At 38.4% G+C, this 12,983-nt stretch overlaps 1 protein-coding gene across 1 annotated transcript in view; it reads left to right on the forward strand.

Annotated features, from left to right (window-relative positions):
* The window catches only part of SLC12A7 (solute carrier family 12 member 7), a 324,374-nt gene that overhangs the window by 201,573 nt on the left and 109,818 nt on the right, over positions 1-12,983 (forward strand). Inside the window, exons 7-8 of the mRNA XM_034761495.1 lie at positions 3,998-4,239; positions 10,059-10,270. Coding sequence (XP_034617386.1) covers positions 3,998-4,239; positions 10,059-10,270 — 454 coding nt within the window. The remainder of the gene's footprint in view (positions 1-3,997; positions 4,240-10,058; positions 10,271-12,983) is intronic.

The following is a 12,983-nucleotide window of genomic DNA, read 5'->3' on the forward strand; positions in this document are numbered from 1 at the left end:
TCTGACCATGCACTGCGTGGCAAGGAAAAGACAGCATGGAAAGCCTTCCAGTTAGTGGCAATAAACTTTCTCGGAAACAACAAGGCAGACAACTACAGGTTGTTGATGGAAAACCTCCTCAAGGCATACAAAAGCCTTGGTTGCAACATGTCACTAAAGATACATTTTTTGCACTCTCATCTAGATTTTTTTCCACCGAACTGTGGAGCAGTGAGCGATGAGCATGGCGAGCGATTTCACCAGGACATTGCAACAATAGAGAAACGCTATCGGGGCAAATGGAGCCCATCAATGATTGCAGACTATTGCTGGACAGTGACGAGAGATGCTCCATTTAATGAATACAAGAGACAAGCCAAGAAACGCCGAGTAGACACTGAATAGGACTAAACTATGTACATAATAGTTTTTTGCCTTTTGTTTCATAATAAATTTTATTTATATAACCCTTTTGCTGATTTTTAAAGTGTTACATAAACAGGACAGGTGAAATATTATCATGTAAAGCAACCATAAACACATGAAAAGACTTAGGTTTACAATTTATGATTAAAACTCTACTATCTACACAATATACATAGACATAAAATGTAAAACCTTAAATATCTTAGAAACAGTAGCCCATCAGTTGTTTTAATTGTCATATTTGAATTCAGCACATCAAAATACATAATAAATAGCACATTTTATCTCTGAAGCAGACGACTTCTCAAAAATTGTAGACCAGTGAAATGTGACCATTGGAACTTGACAAATCTGCTGTTGTGTAAAAGACATAGGAAGCGATCTATCAAGGAAAGTAGTCCTTAGTTAATGCAGTTTTTTAGAATTGACAATGCTAACTCAATGTTGACAAAGTAAATAGGAACACTGGAATTTGACAAATTTACTTGTAAATACATAAATGTCTGGCTAGCAAGCAATATCATCACACATCATTAATGCAGAAATTTCAAATTTGTCAACATTTACTAATATTATTACACTATTAACAATATTTTCTGTTTACTAAAGTTTCACTTTAAGCTATGACTATTTTTATGTCAATGAATCATATACTCTAAATCCTAAAAATAAACTGGCAATTGGTGAGTCCCTAGAGGTTCCTAACTTTTGTTCTCTTTAAAATTATACTGGTGTACTTGATAGTATTTTCATCAATTGTATCTTTTTTTTTTTTCAAATGAAATTTTAACAAATTACCAAATAAACATAAAATATTTTAAAAATCTATATGATTGTTACACATATGCACACACAAACTTTGTGTATGTAGTAGGCCTGTCAATTGCAGTTAACGCATGCGATTAACTCAAAACAAATTAACATATTATTTTCTTAACAAGTGTTAATTACACACCTCTGTAGACTGGACTCCGTGGCAGATGGGGAGGAAGGCAAGAGCTGCGGCAATTTGGGGTAGTTGAATAAACACCTTCCAGGGGTGAGAGAGGAGCCCAGCACCCTGCCACCTGTTGGACAGGGCCGGGCATAGGCATGAGTGAGGGGAGCAACTACCCAGAGCGCCTGTTTAGGGCAGGGGTGCCCCTCCTCCCGCTGCCATGCTCCACTGCTTCTCCCACCACTCCCCCCACCATCCATGGAGGTGCCCCAGGCCAAGCTTCTCTGGGCAAGGAGCCTGCCTCCTGTCTGCTGTACACAGCAAGAGCAGGGGGAGATGCAGAGGGGCTGATATCAAGGTATCCCCCTCCCCCAGCCTATGTACCTGGTCACCACTGAGCTGGGGTCGGGGAACAGGGGGAGCCTGTCTCTCTCTCTCTCCCCCCAACACACACACACACTCTGTCTCTTCCTCCCAACACACACACACACATACTTCCCCTTATACACACACACAGTATTGAAAAATACTATTTATTTTTAGCTTTTTTACAGTGCAAATATTTTTAATAAAAATAATAATGTGAAGTGAGCATTGTACACTTTGTGTTCTCTGTTGTAGTTGAAATCAATATATTTGAAAATGTAGAAAACATCAAAAAATATTTAAATAAATGGTATTGTTTATTGTTTAACAGTGTGATTAAAACTGTGATTAATCACAACTATTTTTTTAATCTTGTGATTAATCAAAATAATTTTTTAAATAATTTAACAGCCCTAGTATGTAGATATAGAAAGATATATAATCCATCACAAAAGTACTTAGAGACCATTAATTTTGCACAGTGAAGCATCCATAAATCAAGAGAATCCCAAGATAACATTTCATTTGTAAGTGCATGCATTATTATATGGTCTTTAACTATGTGATCAGATACTCTTTATCGGATATTGTAATATATGATTTTTTTTGTAATATCTTAGATACAGGTGCAGCAGAGTTCCTACCTCTCTTTGTCCCGAATAAACTTCAGAAAACAATGCAAGCTCCATACAGTGTGCATTTCTATATCAAAGAACATTTTTGGAAATAGGTTTTCTTGAAAAAATACAATAAAGAGTATGAAAATCAGATCTATAATGGGATCCTGGTTTTACTTTAAGTACAATATAATGTTTCTACCAAGTTACACTTTAAGTTTCTGGGTGGAGTGATTTAAGCACCTGATTAAAATCACTTGTTGTTTTTTAAATCATTAATTTAGGTTGTGGTTTTGTATGACTAATTTGAAAAATTGTGCTATTGCAACTTCAGATTAAACTTTATAATGAACAAAATTATAATTACTATTTTTAAAATATTACTGCTAGTAAGGAATCTTATTTGAATTAAAAAAAAAAAAAGGGAAAATTAAGGCCCTGATCCTGCATGCTTAAGCAGGTATGTAATTTTGCTCACATGAATAGTCCCATGATTTAACAGGAACTACTACATGTACACACAGTTAAGCACATGCATAAGTGTTTGCTGCATCTGGAGCTAAAAATGTATTTTTGTTAAACATTTTTTTCTTAGTGGTATCATTTGAACCAAATGATGCTTCTGATACTATTATCAAAAGAACAAACTTTTGTGTTCTCTTTAAACAGCTATTGTATAGCATAATACTTGCACTCTTGCATGCTATAACCTTTACAGTTGGATTAAGAATTTCTACTGACATTGCTTAATTATAATTATAATTGTAATTACAAGCTGTTTTCTTCAGATATAGTCTGTGCTACATAATATAAGAAATATTAAACACTGCAATATTAAAAATTGGTCACATTTTCAAATCAGGTTAATTTTAATGACCTGTAACTGAAAAACAGTTTGTTTAACTTTTTGCAGAAAATATCTCTTTGACCTAAGAATAAATCAGCCAATTTTCAGTCTTAATTAATCTTTGTTGTGAAGCTATAGGAGGCTATCGAAAAGGTGTATTATGAAACCTTGGTTACAATTTCAACATTGAAGCCATGGCTATGACTCCATAAGAAAAATCTTTGGAAATAACTTTTTTTCTTAATTGTGTTGTCCTCCAACAGATTGAGGAGTTTATTTGTTTCTTCAATTCAATGTCCTTTTTTCACTGTTTGTATATGCCTCTGATACAGGGATCAGCACTTGAAACACTAAAGCTAGTATCAGAGTAGCAGCCGTGTTAGTCTGTATCCGCAAAAAGAACAGGAGTACTTGTGGCACCTTAGAGACTAACAAATTTATTAGAGCATAAGCTTTCGTGGACTACAGCCCACTTCTTCGGAAAGCTTATGCTCTAATAAATTTGTTAGTCTCTAAGGTGCCACAAGTACTCCTGTTCTTTTTGCNAAGAACAGGAGTACTTGTGGCACCTTAGAGACTAACAAATTTATTAGAGCATAAGCTTTCCGAAGAAGTGGGCTGTAGTCCACGAAAGCTTATGCTCTAATAAATTTGTTAGTCTCTAAGGTGCCACAAGTACTCCTGTTCTTTTTAAAGCTAGTATGTATACCAGATGAATTCTCTAATATAAATGTAAGATTTGTAAACTCAAGAAAATGTAGTTATTGTAAAAGGTTGGGCACCTTTTGAGGAAAGTTTTAATATTTTATTTGTTTTCTTTTGTAGGCATATATTTCTCCCAGTGCTGCTATATTTAAAGCAGAAGATGCTGATGGAGAAACAGAGGCCATGTTAAACAACATGAGAGTTTACGGGACGTGTACTGTTGCTCTGATGGCCATAGTAGTCTTTGTAGGAGTTAAATATGTCAACAAACTTGCACTGGTCTTCCTATCTTGTGTGATTCTTTCCATCTTTGCCATTTATGCTGGCGTTATTAAAACTGCTTTTGACCCACCAGACTTTCCGTAAGTGAAATACTATTTTAAGTGCTAAAGCGTGTAAGGATAGATTATTACTGTAATGCCTTAAATATTTTGTACCAAATTTTAGAATATGAGTGCAATAGATGCAACCTAAAACTCTTAAAAACATTTTGGTAGAAAAACTTGGCAATTGTGCACCTAAGTACCTATTTGGTTTCATAATTTACCAATTTGTACACACAATTGTGTTTCTGTATCTATAGAAGTGGTAACTGATTTTGGTATGTGCTCTCATGACAATATTTAAAATTCTGAATATTTTTATGGACTTCAATGTCAGTGAGCAAGCATACCTTTTTTTTTACATATTGCAAATCTATTTATTCCATTTAATTGAAATAGATCCATAAAAAGAAATAAATTGTGTTATACTCCATTAATGTGAATTCATCACTATATACTTTTTCTAATAAAAATGTTTCTAGTCTTTTCTTACTTGCTTTGGTGGTGGTTTTAAAATGTAGTTCTGTAACTATGTATGTCTTTCTCAAGGTTTTTCCTCTTCAACTAAACTTGCCTTCCTCCCTCTCTTAAAATTTATCTCACTGGAGATTGGATTTCCAAAAGATATGATCTAGGAATTACTTTGGGAAAGTTCTATGCCCTGTGTTATACAGGAGGTCAGACTAGATAATTATAATCCCTTCTGGCCTTGGAATCTGTGAATCTTTGGTGAGCCTCAGGCCTGCTCTACACTAAACATTTAGGTCAACCCAGCTATCTTCCTCAAGGGTGTGAAAAATCCATATCTCTGAATGGCATATTTAAGCCGACCTAACCCCTGGTGTGGACAGTGCTAAGTCGACAGAAGAATTCTTCTGTTCATCTAGCTACCGCCTCTTGTGGAGGTGGATTACCTATGCTGATGGGAGAACCTCTCCTGTTAGCATAGATAGTGTTTACACTGAAGAACTAGAGCAGCACAGAGTTTCAAGTGAAGACAAGCCCACAGAAAGCTTCAGGGTGGGGTAAGTGAACCAAATTTGGAGTGAGTATGTATGTATGTGTGTATGTATGTATTTATTTTTACCCAGAGTTAGAGATCAAACCTTTGATGAGCTATGGGTCAAAACGGTCTCAGTCTGTCAAGTTTACCCAGGGTAGTGCATGACACTCACTAAATCTTTTGGTGGAGGCAAATTCATAACAATAATTAAGAAAAAGTACATTTTTTAAAATGGTGCATGTGCCAATGCAGACAAATAGCTAGAGGGTTTCTAATCCCACCATTTTTTTTAAAAAAAAACTTGATTCTTGTAAGTGCTCTAAAATGCGAATGGTTAATTGGATTGTCTTGAAATTTGCCTCATGGGGTGTAGGGTAACATTAATTATCTAAATTTAAAGGGGTTCCTGAGTTAGTCGTCTCCTCCCCCCCCAAAAAAAATAAATAAAAAAAAACCCAGTTTCCTTCTGCTGTTGATACTGATGGCTGGAGGAATCACAGATCTCTTGATGGCTGTGAACTCACCCTGCCATTCACATATCTAAGGATAAATTAATCACAAGACAAAAGGAGTTTTGAGTGACTGGAGCTTGCTGCAGTTTGCAAGTCATGGGTTTCAATTCTAGTTTGGAGGGAATGTAATGAAAGTTTTTTGGGTGGAAAATTAGACATGTGAATGCTTCCTGGGAGGGGATGGAGAAATAGGAGGAGCGTGCTTGGTGGTGCAGCAAGAGGAGGGCAGTTATGGAGAGGAGGATAAATGGGGTTCAGTGGTTTGGGAAGGGAGAGAGGTTGAGGGCTCAGGTGAGGGAAATGTGAAGGAACCCTGCAGCTCTGCCAGTGCACTCCAAGCCCCTGCACCCTCAGCTCTGCCAGAACATCCCACCTCTGTACCTCAGTCCCCTGTAACATCACTCCTACCTGCACCCTCACCTCTGCAAGTTCACCCCAACCCCCTGTGCTCCCAGCTCTGCTAGTGCACCCCAACCTGTTTGCACCCACACCTCTGCAAGGGCACCCCAACCACCCTGCACAACCAGCTCTGGTAGTGTATTGCAACCCAACCCACTGCAACCCCAGCCCTGCCAGTGCACCCCAAACCCCTGCATTCCAACCTTCCTGCACCTCCCAGCTTTGTCAGTGCACTGCAATCCTTCATCCCAAGCTCCCTTAGGGGGCCTAAGTGTTTGAAGAGAAAAATTAGACACGTGAATGCTTCCTGGGATGGGAAAGGTAATTAGGGGGCAGAGGAGAGGAAAAGGGAGGGGATGAGAGAGGAGGGGTTTGAGGCTGCAGTGAATCCCATCATCACACTGTGGGTGGACTCCGCAATACGGCAGTGAGTCTGAGCAGAGCTGCCCACAAAGGCAGCACCATCTGAGCTGGAGCCAGCTCCAAAGTAGCCCGAGTGAGCACCTGGGGAGTGTGACTGCTGATGTGCTGGTGGGCTTCATTCTGCTGCTGACTGGAGCAAGAAATAGATTGGCTGACCATGCTACTGACTGAACAGTGTGCCAGTGAAATCTTTATTAAAATGAGCTCAGCACTGTGGTCATTGCTGTCCATTATAAACTGTGGACCCACCCAAATTGCCACTCCTAGCTATACCACTGTTGTGTAGACGTGCAGTCTGGAAAGTGACACTGGGAGCCCTGCAGTGCCAATTAGCAAAAGCCACAGCATACTATAACTCTCATCAGGCCTGACACACACATTGCACCAACTCACTGTTGTCATAATCTGTATCTAAAAGGTGTTGTGTGAGGTATCATATGTAAACTGATAACATGCTGGTCATTAATATTGTGTGATGTATATATAGATGATGTATAAATAGTTATAGGTGTGTGCTGGAAATATGTTCCTAAAATGTGTTTGAGAGGCGTTGCTTAAGCTTACCTGTCCTAGACAAAGGAACATTATTTCGAAGGTTTGACTGTGTCGCCAATGTAAATTAAGCAAGGTGAGCCCAAAGACATGAAAAGCACATTTACAAATAAGGTAAACAAAGCCATCAGGGGAACAAGTGAGGGATGATAACCCTTTAACAATCTTAATGGGGGATGGAGACTGTGTATCCCCAGGAAACTTTCCTGCCTCTTGAAACAGGGTCAATGAGTTTTGGGAAGATACAAGCAGAGGCAAAAAAAATTATAGAGGGTCCTGTGGCGCCTTTAAGACTAACAGAAGTATTGGAAGCATAAGCTTTTGTGGGTAAGAACCTCACTTCTTCAGATGCAAGAAGAAGGTTCTTACCCATGAAAGCTTATGCTCCCAATACTTCTGTTAGTCTTAAAGGTGCCACAGGACCCTCTGTTGCTTTTTACAGATTCAGACTAACACGGCTACCCCTCTGATAAAAAAAAAATTATGTTATGCATAGCTGGATGGATACCAGGGCCCATAACTCTTGTATTCTGAGAAACTTGGATCCTTCAACAAAGAGGGTTGAAGTCTCCTAGACAAAGATTGTAACTTGCTGAGGTTAAGTTTGTCATTGGAAAGCATGTTTTATTTTTTTGCTTGTAAACATAACTATGTCTTCTGTTAATACCAATTATCACTTAAATATCTGTTCTTTGTTAATAAACTTATTCTTGTTTCATTACAAGACCATTTTAGTGCTGTGCATTTGATTGAAGAATAAAATCGTCAGCCCAATACCAGACTGATGTATGTTCTGTCTCTTTGACAGCAGCAAACTTGATAACTTCTCTGAGGGTCCAGTGAGAGGGACTAGACATTGCAGAAAGATGTCTCTGGGAAACTCAGGAATTGGGATTCACTGATTGTTATCTCTAAGGCAAGGTTTGGACTGGCAGAGCCTTGAGGAGTTTGCTAGCAAGGCAGATAAGCTGGTGTTTCAGGGACCTGACTCATAGCTTAGTAGGACAAGTTCACCCTTGCTGAGGCAGAGCGGTAACACACTGGCTCAGGGTTCTGGGTGACCCGAGTAAAGAGTCACATGGAAGGATTACAGTGTGCTTGCACCAATAAATGGAAAAAATTAGAGGGTTTCTATGTTGGGAATATATACTGGCCTGGGTAGTTTGAGAGAATGTGCCAATGCCATTGTCCCTAGTGAACACCTGCACTGAATTTTCTAGTTTGAAACTATCCAGTAAAAATTTAATAACTCATGTTGCTTGCTACAAGTTGTCTCAGTTATATATTTTTATTTTATGGGAGTGTACTGTGAACACAGCAGAACAGTCAGTGGTTGGTCTAACCAAAATGTTTTTACATCATGTGGGGAGGAGCTGCAGAGGGTTGTGGTAGGGAGACAGGGAGAGGGGTTGCAACTGCAGAGAGATTGGGCAATGGGGATGGATGATAGATAAGTCTTAGATTGGTGTTTGAGAAAATCTGTATTTTACTAGCCCTTTTTTAGTGTGTGTGTAGGGGTGAGATGGCAAGTGGCTACTTCCTGGTCTTGGGGCAGATCATTGTGGTGTTTTCAAAGACATGTAGTGTGGAGGTTTGACATCTGAGGGAAAAGAAATATGTGCAGGGCCAGGATTGCCAGTGTGTGGATTCTGCGTGATTCCTGGATCAAAAGGTTGCAGAAGTTTGTGGGAGAGCAAGGAGTATACCATGACATGGGGATTGCTGACTACAGGCTGTTTTGGTTTGGTATGCTAGTTGTGGGACATGATATGTACAACAGCCTAAATAACAACTAGCTACTACCAGCAACATATTTTTTCCCAGTCAATAATGAGGAAATTCAATGTCAAAAAAGACAATAATGCAGAGTTAAGGTTGCTTAGTGATATGTTGTCCCCTTGCAGAACACTGAGTTGAGCATAATTCAAACTTCTGAAAACCAGGAAATGCAGAATTAAGGTTGCCCATGCAGGAGCCAGTGTGCATTGTTTCAGTGTAGAATTCTGTATTCCACATAATTAGCAGGGCATAGGAGTTTTATTGAAAAGGGTATGTTCAGTAGCAATCTGGGACATAAGAGCAGTTTTAAGCATTTATTATCTGCATGCACTCCAGGTAAGTGCGTGTGATTGGTGTCAGCTATACTGAATGGTGGAGGCAGTAGTGTGAGATTTGTGGATTACTTTGAGGTGTGTGACAGTAGCTGTGATTTGTGATATGTGAAGATTTATGTTTTGTACCCTATTATGCATATGAGGAAAGGGAAGAAGTTAATGTGTACCTTCAGGATGCATCATTTCTATGCAGAGTTGTGTTGGTTACGTCAATAGCAGGGCACAGGCTTGAAAAGAATATTGTCAACAGTGAGGTGGAATATAAAAGGATTCTCATACTTTAATGATGGTTAAGTGAAAGTGTAGGTTGAGATGGTATCCTCTGAGTAAGTGTAAGGAGGCAGTAAAAGGCTTGTGAAGTGGTTCTTAAATTGCATGTGTGTGGTATTTTTTTCTGGGGAGTTGGCTAAGTGTTTGAGTGTGCACCAGGATCTGGAACCTCCTGAGTCTTAGACTGCCAAGGACCAGCGTGAGCATGTGTTGTGTCAATATTAAGACATTTCTCAAAAAGGGTACAGAGAAGGTGGTGAGAGCAACTTTATTTCCCTGATTTAATAGTGTTAAGTGGAATCCTGAAAGTGAAAGTGACTGGGCTGGAAAACGAGGTGAAGATCTCATATATTCAGCAAAAGTCTGAGTTTTGGTCAATTCAGCATTCTGCAAAGGGACAACATACCACCGAGCAACTTTACAATTCTGCATTAACATAGTTTTTGCCATTGAATTAATAATGTTATAATGTGTGATATGGTAAATGAAGAATTTGCTAGAGAACAGACTATAGACTAAGCTAAATGAGAATAAATTAACTACAGAAAACCAATTCTACCTCTATTTTATTTCTTTCACATTTAGTATTTGTCTTCTTGGAAACCGTACATTGTCAAGACGCAACTTTGATATTTGTGCCAAATTTATTGAGGTAAACAATGAAACAATGACAACGAAGCTGTGGAGTCTCTTCTGTGATAATCCGTCGCTCAATGCCACATGTGATGAATACTTTAACCTAAATAACGTGACAGAAATTCAAGGGATTCCTGGAATTGCTAGTGGAGTTCTAATTGGTAAGTCTGAAAACAGAGCCAGAGATGGGACACGAGATGCGGAGGGCTCTGAGTTACTACAGAGAATTCTTTCCCAGGTGTCTGGGTGCTGGTCTTGCCCAGATGCTCAGGGTCTAACTGATCACCATATTTAGTGTTGGGAAGGAATTTTCCTCTGGGTCAGATTGGCAGAGACATTTGGGTTCTTTGCCTTCGTCTGCAGCATGGGACATGGTTCACTTGCAGGTTAACCTAGAGTGGATTTCTGTAACCTGAAGTCTTTAAATCATGATTTGAGGACTTGAGTAATTCAGTGAGAGGTTGAGGTTATGGGTCTATTACAGGAGTGAGTGGGCAAGGTTCTATGGCCTGTAATGTGCTGGAGGTCAGACTGGATGATCATGATGGTCTCTTCTGGCCTTAAAGTCTACGTGCAGTTAAACTAACTGATTTTTTGTATGGTATTAGTATAGGCCAGGGGTAGGCAACCTATGGCACGCGTGCCGAAGGCAGCACGCGAGCTGATTTTCAGTGGCAATCACACTGCCCGGGCCCTGGCCACCGGTCCGAGGGGCTCTGCAATTTAATTTAATTTTAAATGAAGCTTCTTAAACATTTTAAAAACCTTATTTACTTTACATACAACAATAGTTTAGTTATATATTATAGACTTATAGAAAGAGGTCTTCTAAAAATGTTAAAATGTATTACTGGCACGCGAAACCTTAAATCAGAGTGAATAAATGAAGACTCGGCACCCCACGTCTGAAAGGTTGCCGACCCCTGGTGTAGGCCATAGCAGTTCTAATGTGCAGGGTGTAAGATGTCTGTCATTGTTTCTGTAACTCATGTATCTGTGGACTGCTCCCTCCCATCACCGTATTTCAGCACTGTTTGGTTCTTAGAAATACTTCATTTTATGGTACGTGGACACTTATTTAAGGGTAACTGTTGTATCAAATAACAAAAAAGGTAAAAATACCAATTAAAATGCAATGTAATTATCATATTAAGCACCTTTGTACACTTAGTGCTTTACATCTTCAATATGCTGTAGATTCATTAATTCTCAAAACCCTACTATGTGGTAGGGGTAATAGTTGGAAACACTAAGACACAGAGTTTGTGACTTGTCCAAGGTCACATGGCAAGTCAATGGCAGAATTGGGATGAAAGCTGAGGAGTTTCTAGCTTCCAGTCACACATTTAGTCCAATAGACTTCTAACAGAATGTCAGGAATCTCCCGTTGTCCCATTCTGTTAGCAGTTGTGGGAACCCTGCAGGCTAATTTCTGCTGTTCTACTGGATCTTTAGACTCCATCTGTCTATAAGAGGGGTGGCAGTAGGCTTCCAGCAGAGAGTGTTTCTAGGTTCTGGAAAAGAGAAGTCCTGAAGCAAGGAACCTTTAAGAGCTGCCAAGCCAGGGGGAAAGCATATGATTTGGGGTTCAGGTAGTGTGGTTTTGAAATTGGTTAATGAACAGTTCCCAAGGAAGTATTAATACTTGATTCTACAAGTATGTGATTTTTTTTTAAGTTGGTGGGGACTCCACCAACTTACTACTTCTGTCAAAATTCAGTAAAAGATTTCAAGAAGGATCCAATATAAAGTGTGTATGCACTTACAAAGATCACTCTTCAATTCCAAACCCTAATATTCAGTCACTCAGAACTTCCTTAAAATGTTTTCTTTGTGGCTGAAATTTTTCTTGTGAGAAATGTGTTAGACTTTTTGTTTGTATTTTATAGTACATCATATGAATATCTGCTAGTTTTCTGAATGCATATGTTTAAAGTTATATTTATTCTGGTAACATTTTACAATATGTTCAGAAAAGTTTAAAGCAGCTTTTATTTTGGTACAGTCTAATGTAATTTCATTTTGAAATAATAATTTTCTAATGGTTCAGGTTAGCATACTATGTCCATAAGGTTGTTTTCCTTAACTTCAAAAAAACATTTTATACTCTGGCTCTATGCCATGAGGCCTTCCATCACCATGTATTTTTCTGACAGGTAGCCACTCCCATATTACAAGCATCAGATAATCTTTGGGATTGGATGTCCATAAATCACAGATTGGTCATTTAGAAAGATGTGTAAAGATCAAAGTCTTTGCATTTTCCTATTTGGGGTAGTATAGGAAAACATATTTTTATAGAGTAAATAACTGAAACTGTTTTCTAGATAGAGATAAAAATAGGGCTTCCTGCTTTTCTCCTTTTTTTGAGGAAGAATATAGTAAAAACTCATAAATAGGAAAACATGCTTTTATGTAATGAATACAAATCTAATCAAATTAAATAAAAAGCTGCAAAGTTTTAGTGACTGTAAAATAAAATATTTTTATTTCTTCAAGCAAATATTGCAAGAAACTGTTACATGAATTACTCATATATGTATAAAACATTGGTGTTCTACATCCATTGTGAAATGTATTCCAAAAATTGCTCCTTTCAGAGTTATCCAAGAAAATGTATTTTTATATATATAGATAGAGATAAAAATAAAAATGCAGAGAGAAGGAAAAATGCAGTGCACTTCGCTGAATGTATATTATGCATCGCCCATGATACTGATCATCCCCAAGTATTTTTCAAAGCAGACGAATGGCTGCTCATGTGCAACAGCCACAGAAATTAGGTGGCACTCATAGTATGTGGAGTTGCCACCTGTCCAAAAAAAAAAAAAAAAATTTAAGGAAGATACCGGGGTTACTACTGCCTTGTACCTA

This window comes from Trachemys scripta, chromosome 2 (genome assembly GCF_013100865.1).
Source record: "Trachemys scripta elegans isolate TJP31775 chromosome 2, CAS_Tse_1.0, whole genome shotgun sequence".
NCBI classification, from domain to species: Eukaryota; Metazoa; Chordata; order Testudines; family Emydidae; genus Trachemys; species Trachemys scripta.